This window comes from Chenopodium quinoa, unplaced genomic scaffold, assembly GCF_001683475.1.
Source record: "Chenopodium quinoa cultivar QQ74 unplaced genomic scaffold, ASM168347v1, whole genome shotgun sequence".
Classification (NCBI taxonomy): Eukaryota; Viridiplantae; Streptophyta; class Magnoliopsida; order Caryophyllales; family Amaranthaceae; genus Chenopodium; species Chenopodium quinoa.
Genome location: NW_018744209.1, coordinates 20,578 through 37,335, shown reverse-complemented (window position 1 = coordinate 37,335; position 16,758 = coordinate 20,578). Strand labels below are relative to the sequence as shown.

The window sequence follows — 16,758 nt, the reverse complement described above, 5'->3', positions numbered from 1 at the left end:
CAGGAAGAAAAAACCAGCTGAAGAATGAAACTCTCTAAACGTGCATCATATCGTGCGAATTTTGTCTCCCTTTTTTTTTTTGTAATATTTTTTTGACACTTCATTGAATCTTACATTCATACACTACAATATAAGTTCATTTTTTAATAATCCCATAAGAGGAAAACTTTATATTAAGACAATTAAAAATTCTTGACAAATTATAACTTGAACATTTATTTCTGAAGTTACTTAGTTTGCACTCTAGAATATTTGCATGGTACCGTATAACTATATACTACCTCCGTTTCATATTTTTTGCAACTTTGAATATTTTATATCTCACAAATAATACCCCAAAGTTGTAAAAAATATGAATATAAGGTTGATTTCATCCTGTCATCCGTGCTCCCGATTGTTATACAGCCTTTTTGCATAGGTGTTTGCCGTGTAGGGTGGGTAATTGGACAGACCGGGGTTGTGTGCGTGTATTGTTCTAAATAACCTAATAATATCTTGTTATGTATAAGTGCGTGAGGGAGTGGAGTCGATATACTCTGAAATCCATCCCCATAGCGCATTGACACAACCTTCGCTTCAGTTAGTAGCAGCATGATGCTGTTGCTGTGATAAAATGTGTTTCAAACTGCAGTAATGTCAGCAGTAATCATTAAAAGTTCTATAGTCATTTGGCAACACCGTTGCAATCAGAAACATCTCAAATATACAAAGTGCTATTTAGAAGAAAAAATAACTCCAATAAATTGTTTTCCATGGTCAGTAGTATGTCTAGATTGTCTACAACAATAGGTTCATTCTGTCTAAATGTACAAGCCACCCTTGGTATGTAGATAGCAAAAATTACGGCGAAAGAATGAAGAAATTCTATTCATCCACGACGTCAGCTGAAACTAGAAATTCAATCCCGGAGCGTAATATGCAAAATCCTGCGAAAACAAGGGTCATGGCTACTGTCAATAAATCACGAGGAAGAACATGTTTTCTGTCTGTTGAGTTGCGGTAATAACTGATGGCAATTGGCCAATTGCAAATTTGCAATGCATTTCTGTGTAATTTTGCAAAAAAGTAAAAAAAATTACAATTCTATAGTAATGCAGATCCATCCCCAAGTATGTTTTTATGCTTAAATAATTCATTAATGCTCAATGCCGCTTTTAAAGTGGCACAAAACGCCTACATGGGAATAGGGTTGCATAACCATAGACACTATAGAAATTTCCTAACTTAGTAGTTACTACACACAAATGTACTACCATTCCCACCATTCATTACTGATTAGAAAAGGAGCCGCTTTTAACAATCGTTCAGGCAATGAAATGCACCTTGGAAAGTATGTTCAGAGAAGCATTGTTGTACTCATGGTCATGACAGGATGACAAGGCCCAAATACATGGCTCCACAGAGACATGCAAAGGATAATTCCCCTGCAAGAAAAAATTTCAAGATGAAAAAAAATTATTGTCAAATTCAAAAACAAATAGGTGTGATTGCATTTATTTCTTCCCAAAAACTCACCAAATAAACCCCATGCAAACCCATTGCATGGCAAGGGCAAACCTCAGCAAACTTCTCAGCATCACTAGAGTTTACTCTTCGAGATATTAGATCATCATAGATATCTACATCATAGCATAAAATTCAGAACTTTAACTGAAAATCATGCAAGCAGAGATTTCTGGATAAGGATAAACGAATTTACCATAAACTGAGAATAAACTGTTCATCACCCCTGCAAAAACGAAACATGCTTTTAGTGACTCATGCAAAATCTCTTGTTGAGATTTTATGGAATTAAAGATAGTGCTAACACGTACGTATTATCAAATGGAAAAGAAGGATTGTAAGCACATACCAATAAAAAGGATGACATACCGGAGGATATGTATATCCGTTTTTTCTTGCAAGATCCAAATTACAGCAAGAAAAACAATAAATCCTGTATTGTCATCATCAAGTGTTAAGTAAATTAACACAACAAATAATTAGAAAGGAAAACTGAGGATTAGATTTAGTACAAAGACTCACCAATACAAAGTCCTCGAAGTGTCCACTGTTTGTTACCAAGCAAATTTTTAAAAAGTCAGATCTATCTAAGACAAAATTGGAGCTAAATGATGGTACCATGATGTAAAATCAATCATAAATCCCTTACATTCTTTGCAATGAATAGCACAACGATCAGAGCTACACCAAGACAGCCAGCAGCGATTCTTGCTGTAAGAAGATTTGTGGAGGCAAGCACCAAAAGCATTCCCCAGAATGAAGAGCCGAGATCTAAATGTGTAAGATGCATTGGATGTGTGAGTGCCCAAACGATATGATAAGATGAAGCTCTAAATAAGCAGATCAAGAAGTAAAAGGTGAACGTGAAGCATAACATGAAAGCAAGAATCCTCAGATAGGCTTGATTGATCAAGGAGCAGGAAAAGTAAAATACATGGCATTAAATAGAAACATTAGACAGGAAATTACATCCAGCAGGTAAGATCAGCCAATATGCACCGCCACGCGTTCGTGTCAAACCTCCCTCATTTGCATGAACCTCAATTCCCTCCACCTAGAGATTAGCATAGAACAAGCAATCATAATCATTAATCAGGAATTGACCTGAAGTACCTTTGATCGATAATTTCTCTTGAGTTTATAATTTCTGAGTAACATGGAATTGTAATACGTAGTAGAAAATTTAAAACAAATTCCAATGTATAGTTCAGCATAATCTTATTAAACCTGGGTCAAAATTCAGTCAGAATACTGTCTATTAATTACGTGGGATGGAAGCTAAAATCTAAGCATTAAGCTGCTTAAGCACAAAGACACAGGTGAATTATTATGAAAATTTTAAAATGTCATGGTCCAAAATACGGCAGCAATTGTTTGAACTGCATAGATTACAGTTGGTGCAAATGAACTGCAGATGAATAGACACATAAACAAGGTAACACGCCATACCATTAGCCCCTAATCGAATGCCACCCAATTCCTAGGAGACAGATATCTTTACCTGTATAACTAAAAATTTTACTCTGTAGCTTGTAGGTTGTAGCTTTACCCTTATGGCTCTACTGTTCCCAACAAGAATCTTGATCTAGAAGATGGTTGACTGACGTCCTACTTCACTAAGAACTTGGAGACCTACTTGTCATTATGCTATGATCAACCTAAGTATTTGAACAAAGTTATTCATAAGCAAATGTATCAATTTCTATTTGCAATGCTCTGATGTGTTTGACTTGTACATTCCACTCAATATCCTCTCCACCTTCCCAAGGCCGCTTTTACGAAAAACGCAACCATAAACAGGTTAATTAACATTTTTTCTTAAAAGTGCATACTGTTCAGTCTGTAATATAATTTCAAACACTGTAATACAATATTGCCTTAGGAGTTCTGTTTGTTGAATGTTGCTGAATCTCATATCTTAACTTCACACTATCTACTCGTGCTAGGAGCCTAGGAAGTTCTCTAAGATCTGTGTAGGTAAGCTAGAGCCATGGAGACTTCAGTTTAAGCTTGTTTTATGTTCATTATAACAATATATACAGTTAAATGTTGGGCTGGCTTGTTCTCTAGAGTTGAAACAAATCGGACTTGATATTGACGTATTCAAGTGTATGGAACTTGGCTCGTTTTCATTTCATGAAAATTTTAATGCCTCAGGAATAGAGAGGAGGAGGAGAGGGGGGGGGGGGGGGGAAGAGATGTGCCTCCTAAAAAGATGGTTTGCAACATTTACAATTTTTGCACCCTATATTCTGATTGTTTTAAGGACACTCCTGATCCATTTCATGAACTTGACCTAATGAACTGATTGTCTAATTCATAAGAAATGGCTCCAGACATTACTTTCTACGATTTGCTCTTTGCAATGCAAAATTAATTAACTAATCTGAGAAATAATTTGTAAATTTCGAAAAAAATGGTCTTCAGTCAATTCACCTTTCTACATACCAGAAGGGGGGGACAGGCATTGGAGGAGGTGTAGGGGCTTAGCCAAGTGTCACGGTTATCCTGTCTATTCTCTATAGCTAAACAAAACTTGTGAATAAAGTTGCAAAAAGAAAGCAAGAAATAACTTACCGAACCACAAGTAAGTAAACATGCTATAGCATGACTGACTTCATGCAGAAAGACGGTAATGAGCTTAAATGGTGTCAGCAAAAATGTCCTCCATAGCTGTCAATCAAGAGAGAACTTATGTCACTCAGCAGATTAATCAAGTAAGTCATGAAAATCAACTAACACGTCGAGTATAATAAGATCATACAAGTCTAAACAATAAAGATTAAAAATATTCAAGCAGTTATATTGTTCAACTATCCTAGCAAACTTTCAGGTAGTTCAACACTTCAGCTAAAACATGTTGACCTTAGCTACATTACTGCCCCAATGATACTAATTACAAAATCATCTGCGAAGAATGCCCGTGCTCAATTTCATGTTTATAGCCATTTGAGCAATGTTGGCAATTTTGGCATCACTACTCATTATAAGCCATTGAGTTCATATCAGTAATTGAAAATATTAGAAGAAACCCTAATGCAGAATGTGAGTAAATAAGCACATACTAAAACTATGACTAATTCTCATAGTAATTGAGTATCATCAACACTCAAATTACAAACTTAACAACTTAAATTTGCTGTAAATCAAACTTTACTCTACCATGCATTATCAAGTAATTCCCCTAAGCTGCAAGCTGAAAGTGCAAAATTGATCCAAAATCTATTATATTACCATAATTCTATGACATCAAATAGTTCTTCTACAATAATCAAGAGTAAATTCAAGTGGATAACTAGTAAAATTAGGATCCTGTTAACCCATAAAAACCCAGAAAATACATTACTGATAAAACCCAAGATTCAAAGTTGCATATAAATGTACAATCAAAATAGATCAAAGGGAAAGTTATAAACTTTATTTTCTGGGTTTCATGAAAAATTATGAAGAAAATTAAAGGGCATAAATCATCAAGAAATTAAAGGGCATCAGTAAAAAGAAACAAACCGCAAGAATAACAACTGTGAAGATGCCAATGGTGATCATAAAATTTCTTTGATCATGATTACAGCAACCCTTCAGCTCCCAATTTGGTTGATTCATCTTTCTTTCTCTACAACTTTATCTCTCTAAAACTTCAAAAAAATTAGCAAAAAGGAAGAAAAAGCTTTAAACTTTCCTTTCTTCTTGCTTTGTGTTTGGTGGAAAAGGTCAAACCCAGAAAGGCCAATTACGTTTCAGAATTTTTTTTGAATTTGAATTTAATGTTTTTAATTAATTAATCTGGAAGAAACAAAAAAATAAGACAGTGGATGAATCAAATTTGCAGTTACAGAATTTGTTTAGTTGTTGAATTTGACCTGTTATTAACCGCGTCAGGTACCAACTTCTCAAGAAAGGTAGCCTAGTTGCCTAGTTGGCTCTTTCTGTATGAAACTCATTGAATTTACGAGTATTAATTTGGGCTTTAAAATTCCAAAATGTCATTCAGTGTCAATTCTTTCAAATGATATTCAATTAATGTATTCACATGATTTCCCTTGTTCATAATTTAATCGTTCCTAGTTTGATTTTTTTTTTTTTTTATAAATAATAACACATGAATGAGTTGGTCATGTCGATAAAATATTCTTGGATTTGAAAATGCTCATCAGAGGCTAAATGAAATATTTTATTTCATGAAATTGAACCATTTTTTTTGAGATTCTCGATGTCCATATATCAAGCAATGATGAAGGATGCATCCAAAAGTCATAAAACTTATTTTTTGGAATCATAAACGTCTATTAATCAGTCACAAAAAAGGTTCATGTTGGTATTCAAAGTGACGGCAAATTTATCTATAATGAGCTATATTGATAGGTAAGGATCAAAGTGGATTTTCTTAAACACTCAAGTTGTCTTTGGGAGCTTATAAGGTTCTGAATTGATGAGGCACCTAGAATGTTGATATGGTGATGAAGGTAATGAGGCCCCAAGCCCCCAAGATAAGAGTCTTGTTTCACCTACTAAAAAAAGTGTCCATAGATATGCATATGATATTATGATTGATGATTATAACAAATTTGACAATGATTGTTACTAGAACATTAGATTTGTAAATCAAGTGCAACTCCAACCATTTAATATTGCTGGCCACGCCTATTATTGCACAAAGTTATCCACAAGTATTGTAAAGACTTGTGACTCATACTCGTAATAAAGTTCAAGTCTAGCCAATTTCTCGCTATTGCACAAGTTCTCTCTACATGAATCATAAAATAACATGTTGTAATCATTTTTGTTATTTTATATATTACACGAGCTTAAAGGATATATAATATACGCCTACAAATGAAAAGGTTATTTTGAGAACCTAAACAATAATCTTTATATGGTTTATAAAACAAAACAATAACAAGGCTAATATGGATGTTGTTTTATAGTAATCGGATAAAGATTATGATATAACGCAAGATCTATCACTATCGACAACAACTTTACACTTGTGCTCGAACGTATAACATTTTGAGTTTTTCTTGAATCTCATACTCTTCCATGAAGATCGCAACTTTACTTTCACAAAAACTACATAGAATCTCACCACTTTTCCCTCTTATCAGATAATGAAAATGTGGCAAATAATTAGGGACTGGAGATTTTTGGTGAGATGATCAAATGAGCGAATAGACACTTGTGGGTACTTCATTTTGTCGAAATCATGGGCCATTAAGAAAGTGGGCCAAATGGCCAACAGGTGGACATTGGTCTTTAGGAGAAGTCCATTACCCTAATTGGGCCCTACATCATGAGGCATGTTCGGGCAATTATATAAAGCTATATAGAGAATAACAGTCGGATAATAAAGTTTCCCTTTTCTTTCATTCTTTCTTTTTTAAAAAAAAAATAATAATAATAATAATAAAACTTGCAAAATTACATACAAATTCATGCAAAGAAATCATATGATTATTACCATGTAATCTGGCACAAATTAGTATATAAACTTGAACTGTTCGTTTAACATTATGTACAACCTATATATATATCAAGGAATCAAAACAGAAAATTAAGTATAATGCACAATTAGACTTGCGTGAATTCTAGTGCGTTGGTATCTGGATCTCTAGTGAAAATTGCAGGTCTTCCAGATCGACTGAGGGTATATGGTATACCTGCCAGATTGAATACTTACAATTAGTAAAATTATTTCCCTTGATCATGGCAGAGGCTAAAACTCTAAAATATTATTTAAGCCGTTCATTCCTGAACCGATAGGGAAAATATATATCTACCTGCTCGGTCAAGGATATCCTTAAGCTTAGACACATCCCGAATGGCAATACAAGTATGACGATCACGACCACCATGTTCAGGCCTCCCAGTTGATGGGTCAGGATTTGGAAGCTCCATCAAATGAATCATCTCCGAGCCAACCCACAACCATGCACCCCTATAGGGAAGCTTGTCATGTGGCCTTGCCTCATTTATCTCCAGACCTGCCAAGATACGGGTGTATTAAAGCATTGAAATGAAAATGAGACATAAAAAAATGTGTCCTTGCAAACATAGCAATATACATACCTAGTATGTTCTGGTAAAAATCAAGTGATCTTTCAAGGTTTTCACAAAGAATGCCAACATGGTGCATACCAACTACTCCAAAATCTGTATCAATAGCTCCAACTCAGTACAGATGAGGCAACACCAATAAAGAAAACTGTTTAAGATACTACAGCAAACAAGAGGCGATTCGATTTGATTTACAAAGCGCCTCATCTGTTTATGACACAGTTTGAAGCAAAGGAAATTATTTGTTGATAGACAAACAAAGTTTTGAAAGAAATGAGAATGGGAAGTGCCAATTCGCTTCCTCATCACCCAAAGGGAAAAAGAATAACAAAGAAAAATCAAGCTCGACAATTCCATAATATTGAGGTTTAACAGGCTAGAGCTATCATGAACTTTACTGAATAAGTAACCGCAAAATTCAAACCTATGGTTTTATTCTCTATACTTACTTTGTAAGAAGCACACATTTTCAATATAAAATCATGAAGGAAGAGGAATAAAGAACATAATTTTGAATTGTAGTGTCTGATAAACTTTGAACCTACACTTTTTCAGCCATGTGTGCCTGCATGCTTATATTTGACAACACCTACTGGACTATATTGTATATATTCAACTATCTGTGCATGCTAGTAGGAAGACATACCATCCTTTTCATCAACCCATGGGCATCCTTTTGAATAACATCGTTTTCAATTGAAGTAGCTCTTGATACTGAACATTTCCCGTAGCCTCTATCCCTTCTTAAGATAGATGGGCTTGAAGTTGATACAGATAAGGTAGTGAGTGGAATTTTCTCACCGTGATATATAATCTGATATGGAGATAATCGACAATAAGCAAATAAACACATAAATTAAGAGGAAGTTTTAATTCCTCAGAAAAGCCGAAACATCATTAGACAGATCCATAAATGAAAATATTTTTCTCGGAAACATTTACAATCCTTGAAACGAAAGGACAACATTTGTACATTTAAAAGTAGGAGAAATCACAGGAAACCATTTCGATATTAATCATTCTTAACTCTTCCCTTGCTTGGTTATGAAATTTTCAAGATCATTGCGCATTTGTGATGAATTAATGACATTCTACACTAGTCGAATTCAGCTTGGGAATCCAAACTTGGCAATTTTGATAGCATGGAAAAACCGGAAATTTGCCGTGTTAGTTGGAGTAAATTGATATGGGATGACTTCTAAGATGTTTTCCAAACTCGAACGACCATCGTGCTACTAATTATCTAAAGTTGCAAAGGTTTAAAGTTTGGTGTTGGGCCAAAGTTTGTTTCACTAAGTATATTTTCCAAAATAACTATCACTGGTAAGTTTACAACCATTGATTCTGGAAATTAAATCCTAAATAACCTTAATTAATCACATTCTGAAAAAACCTTCCCAGTAGCAAATAATTCCGCAACAAAATTCATAAACATGAGTAAACCCAGAAATTAGAATATCACAATCACTAACCCCAACCAAGCAATTATACATAACTGGAACAATTGGATCATCAATTAGGGTTTATAATTATAATTTCAAGCTTATAAATTTTCAGCAACTAGATAAAAATTAGTAGAAACTTTAAAAAACCAGAATTTAATCCATCAATTCTTCTCAGAATCGCAAGAAAGCAATAAACATTTGCACAAAATACACTCAATTAGCGCAACACAAAAATGATCATAAATATTACTATGAGTTAGATTAGAGTATTACCTTGTTTGGAAGTGGAAAAGTGGGAGATGAAGTCAGAAAATATGCCATTGACAAACAATAAGCACAATTGCAGAAACAATGTTTTTGATCTTTGATGTTGTATTTCTATTAAGGATAGAAATCGAAAGATGAATGCTGATAAAGTTGTAACCATGCAATAGTCAAGTGAACTTCGAACATCCAACATGTTTGTGGCGGAGATGTGGTGTAACAATGAAACGCACCAAAACCACGGGATACTCCATGGACCTAAACAATACTCCCTCCGTTTTAGAATAATCGCAACACTACTTCTTTCAAGTGGAGTTAATAATATATAATTGCAACATTTTTTTTCTAATTTAATAAGGATCCATTATTATTTTATTTCCACTAATTATATACCATGAGAAGTTTTTTCCCTTACTAATTGCATAAAAATTGTGCAAAAGTGTTTGTTTGACACTATGGAAATTAGTATTTTTTAAGAAATAACTTTCTATGCATTGAGAGTGAGAGATAGCTCAAGTGGTTAGAGCTCCCTCCCAGTTTCATGTGATCTTAATATCGATTCTCATCACTCGCCCTTGTGGCTCTTTAAACAACAAAAAAAAAACAAAAAAAAAAAAAAATCCTATGCATTGTAAACTGTAGGAATTCACTCAACTAGGGAAGGCTTGATGAGTATTTCCCATTACATTCCCCTTGGAAATTTCATTTCCTAGAAAATTTCGAACCAAACACAATATATTTTATATATTGCTTAGGAATTTTCATTTCTAAGAGAAATATCTTCCAACTAAACAAGCACTAATTATATTTGGCAAAAGCTAATGAACGCCTCGAGGGCGTTGGATAAGCTAACTAAAAGTAGACTTATTAAATTAAAATGAACATTAATTACACCGATCGACGCGTGATTTTGACATGTATTCCCAAATTAATACTACTTTAGGAAATATTTTAAATGTTTATCCAACGCTCCGGAAGCGTTCGTTAGCAAGATCCATTATATTTTATATTATAAAATTCATCCAATGATCCATAGTCCATACCTTATACATTTCCTAAAATTATGTGCAATCTCTACTGTTGCGATTATTGCGAAATGAATAGAACAATCTTTATGCGGTTATTTCATTTTGTCGAAGTCATGGGCCATTAAAAAAGTGGGCCAAATGGCCAACAGATGGACATTGATCTTAAGGAAAAGTCCATTATCCAAATTGGGCCCTACATCACGAGGCATGTTCGGGCAATTATATAAAAGCTAAATAGAGAGTAACAATCGGATAATAAAGTTTCCCTTTTCATTCCTTTTCTTTTTTTCTTTCTTTTTTTTTTTCCAATTTTTTTTAAATTTAAAAAAAAAAAAAAAAATTGCTTTTAGTAATTTGGACTTTCATGGCTGTACTCTGCAAAAGTTGGTGGATTCCTCTTTTATGTCGAGATTGACAATTATATTTGACACTACAACCTAACAAGAGTGAAACAAAGATAACCAACAACGATCAATTTTGCCAGCGTATTATTTGGACTTGTTTTGCCTCTCTTTTATGTATGGTACACTTTGTAGGGTAATTCAGGCAAACTCAGGTCCGACTTGTATATAGTTTGGTCGATTCTCAAGTATAACACTTCGCAAATATACTTCAATTGTAATAGGTAAAAGTTGATCCGACATGATAACTTGACAATGTAATGTGAGTTTATTTGCATTAGTATTAGAATTTGTCGATCTTTAATTCTTTATCTACACCGTAATAACTATCTGTATCTACACAGATCATATTTGTGTAGCAATAAGCAAAATTACTAAGATTATTTCTCTTTGGAAATTATCTTTTTGATCATCAGCATTACTTCAATCATATGTTCAACATGTGATTTAGGCCATATCACATCCAAAAATTTTGCCCTAAACATAGCCAAATGTTGATCATGAGCTCCTAATTATTGTTGCTATTTATATGTCACAAGATACTTGGAAGTGTATTGATAAACTGGCTATAGGCCAAAAAAAAAAAAAAAAAAAAAAAAAGAGGCTCGACTTAATTGTGGCTTGAATTAGATTGGTTGGCCCATATATAATACTAAATATTTCAAGCTAATCTATCCTCGGCTCAAGCTCGAAATTGTGGACTAGATTTGTTTAGGCACAACTTATTGATAAACTCTAATTTAGACACAATTCTCATATTTTTCTCATATTTTTCTATAGAGAACTATAAACAATATATTAAAAAAAGTTATTTGCTCTTTTTTCATTAATTGATTAACGTTACACGTCAATTGCAACCTCGTTAATTGAGAAATTAAATATCACAAATATTTACAAATTATATCTACATCATTGTCTTTGGGTTCTTTCCGCACAAAAAGCTGAAAATGAAAGCGATTTCTTTTGTCAAATTACTATTTAGTAGTGCAATTATCTTCTTTGTCTTTTTATTGATTCTTCTAGTAACTCCATGGCTCCACAACTCCATGTTCATAATTCATACACGAAGATATGGCAGCTTAGTACTTTAGTAGCGTAGAAGGCAGGATATTAGTCAAGCCTTCACATTTATGTTTTTGACGGTAAAATGATGAAAGATTCACCGACATCACATTCATTTCAAGTCTTCATTTATAGTGGACTAATGTATATGCGCTCCTCTTATTAGTTGCTTCAAGTTTGATTTTATACTTTTAAAATCGGGGAGAATAAATTACTGAAATAAGTGTAATTATCAGACTGATGTACCAATTGGTGCTTTAAAGACATTTAAGAATTTGTCATGCGATTACTTGTATTAGGTTTGATATTCAATTCCCTTTTTCATTTACCTTTCCAAACTAATTTATTTGGGCTAATTCTAGAGGTGAACATTGTTTTCTCTTTAGCTTAAATTTTCTGACCTAAAATTATTATTTTTTATTAAAATTTATTTTTACTAACTATCTATTCCCTTCGTTCCTTAGCTTAATGATAGTCCCTTATGAGCAATTTTCACGGGAATTAATAAACATAAATAAGTAGTTTAAGTACATTGGAAAGATAAATTTACACTAGGTATGCAAAAAAGTGGAGAGAGAAAGTAATAAAAGTACATAGAAAAACAAAATTTACATGAAAGTTAAATTTGCACAAATGTTGTTGCAAATTGGAGGGAATTTTGGTAAAAAATTAATATTAATGGTACTTGAAAAAAGCAAATGAGACTATCATTTTGGGACTTAAAATTGACCATAAAGAACTATCAATAAGAGACGGAGGGAATATTATATTTGTTTTTAATGATTATTGTAAACTAATGTTTCCTGCAATTTCTCTAAATAAGTTGAAGAAAAAAGAGGTCAAAGTGTACGTTACTTAAACAAATCATTATACTTTAAATACACGTAAAGTGCATTAATGATCAAGTTGTTGACAACATAAAACAGCCAAAAAAGTCTTGGAGCTCACCTCTCAACTAGATTAGTAAATGAGTTAGAGAAATCAACTTGTATTTATATGTTGGATTAAGGGATCGAGATTTTGATTGAAATTGTTTGTAAGTTGTTGTACTTAATATAAATATCATTTTTCGCAAATCACTATGCATGGCCCATTTGTGTAAAACTCATCCCTACTTGTTTCAATTTTTTTTAAAAAAATTATTTTAAGAAAAGATAGAGCGGACATGTTATTAAGGAAAATTTGTTAATTACAGTCATTTAAAGTTTGTATTTTGCAAATTACAGCTATTTTTTTTTTTTTTGCAAATTACAGTCCAAAAGTACTAATAAATTATAAATTGCAACCTAATTCATTTATTTCATCGATTTGCGTGTTAAAAACTATTTCATTAAGGTTTTAGGGGTCATTTTAACTCTTATGGGTCCAAAATGAGCTCGAAATTGACAAAAGATTATCATAAGGGCCTCGTTTTCACGGAAAAAAATAGTTGCATACAAATTGATACATTCTTGATACGCAAAACGAGGCACTTACGTTAATGGAATATTTTTTCGACACGCAAATCGATGAAAAATTGAATTGAGTTGCAATTTACAATTTATTAGTACTTTTGGGCTGCAATTTGTAATTTTTTTTTAAATGGCTGTAATTTATAAAATACAAACTTTAAACGGCAGCAATTAACAAATTTTCCTTTTATTAAAGAATAAGTGCTCTATCAAACATTCTAACTACGGAGTATAATATTTGGTTAGACCATTTTGATAGAGTATAAAACATAACCCTAGGCTTGACCACCAGCTTAACATATCCCCGAACTTCAACCATCAACTTAACATTTTGGTTGAGATGATATGGTCCTTTAACACATTTAGCATTTTAGAATCATGATTTTTATTTTTATTTTTTTGTTAAATTTATAATTACATAGTACGACAAATAAAATCTTATCAGCCCGCCTTTTACAAGAATTTATATTCATTAAATTAGATCAAGTTTCGCCAAAGTGATAAAACTTTAAGCAAATTACCTCTATATCACAAACAAATTTACTAGTATGCCCCACTTGCTACACCTATAATCAAACCTTACTCATACCAAAATGAAATTATTAGCCAATAATCATCTTCAATTCACCAACTCCTTTTAACACTTTCTCTCTCTTTATTCGTGCTGGTCATTAACTTCTCCTATAAAAAAATTCCAAGTCTCATTTATTTTACAAAGTCCAAGTCTTCCTTAGACTCTTGGTAATAGCCAATCTTCTTGCTTCCCAACTAACACATTTTCCAATACAATTCATTTTCCAATACAATTCAAAAACTCAGAAAAATTCAAATACCAAAAAACTCCATTTTTTCAGCCATAAAAAAACCTCATTCTTTACATCATCCCCTGTTTTTCATCATCACCAAAAACAAAAATTTAAAAATGGCGGTTGAATTATATACAGAAAGTCCTTCAAGTAGAGAAATGAGTCCTAGAATTTCATTCTCTCATGATCTTAAAAACTCAGAAATTGTTCCAATTGAACCCTTAAAATCATCTCTTCTTGATTACGATTTCGACTTTTGTGTCACTCGAAAAAGCTCTGATCAAGAACCTACATTAGCCGATGAATTATTTGCAAATGGGATAATTCTTCCAATTCAAATCAAGAAAAAAAATATACCCACAATTTTAAAATCAAAATCATTCTCTCCATCTTCTTCTTCATCATCTTCATCGTTGTATTCAGCATTCTTGCCACCATTGCCGCCGTCCTCTGTTTTAAACAACGGCGGCGAAAGCGAAAAGGAAACAGAGGAAAAACAGAGCAACAACAACAATTCTGGCAAATCAACATTTTGGACATTCAAAAGAAGCAAAAGTTTGAATTGTGGGAGTATTTATAAAAGAGGATTATGTCCTTTACCTCTTTTATCAAGAAGTAAATCAACTGGGTCTTCAACAAGTGCTAAAAGATCATTGATTTCGAAAGAAGAAAAACAGTGTTATTTGAAGAATTCAAGCTCCAGTAATCATCAAAAACCTCCATTGAAGAAGAATTTTGGTGGGTCTTCGTTTAATTCTGGTGTAATTCATGTAAGCCCTGTTCTTAATGTTCCAACTGGCAAAGTTTTTGGGTTGGGCTCTATTTTTTCTACTGGCAAAGATAGAAGCAAGAAGAAATAAATTTCAATCTTTAATTTTTTAATTTTATTTTTTATGATTAGTTGATTGAGTTGCTTGATATTTCTTCTAATTAGATTTTTAATTTATTTTTTTATTAAATTTAGCTGGTGTGATATGGTGGTTAAAATTAAATTATATAGCATGTGATTAGGTATTAGAAAGGGAGGGTAAAGAAATAGAGATTAGGGATGTGAAGATATCCCACATGGAATGGAGTAAAAGACAGGTAACTAATTTGCTTCTATTTTTGGATTTATATTTTTTTACCCTTTTTTTGGTTTGTTATATACTTATATTTATCTTTGTTAATAAAATGGGAGAAAATACAAGTACGAGTATTTGAATTTTTTTTTATCCTTTTGATTTGTTTTCTAACTTGGTCTTTTTTTTTTGTCATGTCTTGTTATTGTGGTACGAGACCTAAAAGGTTGGAGTAACAACTAACAAGTGCAACTACTGTATTTGTAAAGAGTTCTCTTGTGCTGCGGTTTGAAGTTGGTTGTGTAACAAATACTGTAAAATGCTTAAGTACGAGTGTGTTTTACTTGTGTATATAAAAAATTTCAGAGTAAGAGTAAGGCTGTGTTTAGTTCATATTAAGTTGAATTTTATTGATCTGATTTTCAAATTTGATCAAAATATACAAAGTATCAACTTAAATTAGTTGAACTGTAGGAACATAGCCTAACAATTATGAAATTTTGTAAACCTTCAATTATACAATTATGGGACTGAAAATGCATGTCCTGATGCACTCGATCTTACCATAAATGTATAAGAGTATATAATCGATCTCAAGCGTTGTCCAAGGAATTTATTTAGCTAGTTTGTTTAACACGTGAAAGATAGAAAATTATTCAATCTTGAAAGGCATAATATAGTGATCTTCAGTTTCACTTCTCACTTCTTTTAATCCGACTTTATTAGATAATGACTTGGGGAAAAATGAATTAGCATATATTGATTGTCTCTATCTTCCAACTCTTTCTATAATCGGTCCCTCATTACATCACATTATGCACAACACTGTGAAGAATGCGTGCTCCTTTGGGAAATGTCTATAATCTAACTATTCTAAATCTAACCAGCTATTTGAGCCTTCTCCCTCTTCTGACCTTACTCTGTTACGCATGCAACAAAAATAAATACAAGTACATCCATAAATCTAGACATGTAAAAGTCGGGTCGAGTTTAGTTCAACTTTTACTCATGTTAAATTATTATGATTGTACAAGTCAAAAAATGGATTGTGTTTCTGTCAAGTCAGATCAGGTCGGACAATATTTAAGGCTTCTATATACGGAGTATGTGTATTATAAGATTGTTTTAAGTCAATATAAGCTATATTTAATTATTTCGTATTAAACATGTATGAAAGGCGAGTGTGATCAATTTCATCCAGATCATATTCAATTACTATGCCAGTATACATGTTTTAGGTTTTTAGTACAGAAATTTTCAATTTAATACTATACGAAGTAGAAAATTTTTGGAATCAAATGGGAACAGTTTTATCTATCTATATTTTCTAGAAGTAAGTTGTAATGCAAAACAAGATAAAGCAATTCATTTTAAAACTTTTACAAAAGCAAATATTCAAAGTGAAGCATGGGCTTGTAACTTTCTTGGCAATATTCCTTCAGAAATTATTCTCATCTTACAAGAAGCTTAGCTTTAATTTGATTTTAGTGCACTTTTTTTTTTTTTTTTTTTATATATACCATTAAATATAATTTTCAGCAAAGAAAACCAATTATTCTTATAAAGTAAACCTTAAAACACCTAACATTATTCCTCTCAATAATAGAAATGAAAGTAATTATATTATTGTTCGATAATTAATTAAAGTGAGTTGTTGACTAAATTATTATTTACATACGAGTACAA

General features: G+C 32.4%; 2 protein-coding genes and 1 pseudogene across 4 annotated transcripts; 1 reads left to right on the top strand and 2 right to left on the bottom strand.

Annotated features, from left to right (window-relative positions):
- Window positions 1-716: 716 nt before the first annotated feature.
- On the bottom strand, window positions 717-5,456 carry LOC110694049 (annotated as a pseudogene).
- Window positions 5,457-7,018: 1,562 nt separating this feature from the next.
- LOC110694050 lies at window positions 7,019-9,459 on the bottom strand. Its single transcript, XM_021871212.1, has 5 exons — window positions 9,273-9,459; window positions 8,201-8,227; window positions 7,567-7,650; window positions 7,278-7,481; window positions 7,019-7,157 (listed from the first exon to the last, which is right to left on the bottom strand). The coding sequence occupies exons 1-5, from the start codon at window positions 9,457-9,459 to the stop codon at window positions 7,069-7,071; spliced, it is 591 nt and encodes a 196-aa protein (XP_021726904.1). The 3' UTR covers window positions 7,019-7,068.
- Window positions 9,460-14,057: 4,598 nt separating this feature from the next.
- Window positions 14,058-15,463, top strand: LOC110694048. 3 transcript variants are annotated; one of them, XM_021871210.1, is made up of 2 exons: window positions 14,058-14,749; window positions 15,299-15,463. In XM_021871210.1, exons 1-2 carry the CDS (start codon window positions 14,128-14,130, stop codon window positions 15,313-15,315), a joined length of 639 nt encoding a protein of 212 aa, XP_021726902.1. In that variant the 5' UTR covers window positions 14,058-14,127; the 3' UTR covers window positions 15,316-15,463. The 3 variants fall into 3 exon arrangements, with proteins under 3 accessions (XP_021726902.1, XP_021726901.1, XP_021726900.1); XM_021871209.1 differs by having other exon boundaries at window positions 15,290-15,463; XM_021871208.1 differs by lacking the exon at window positions 15,299-15,463 and having other exon boundaries at window positions 14,058-15,209.
- Window positions 15,464-16,758: the final 1,295 nt, after the last annotated feature.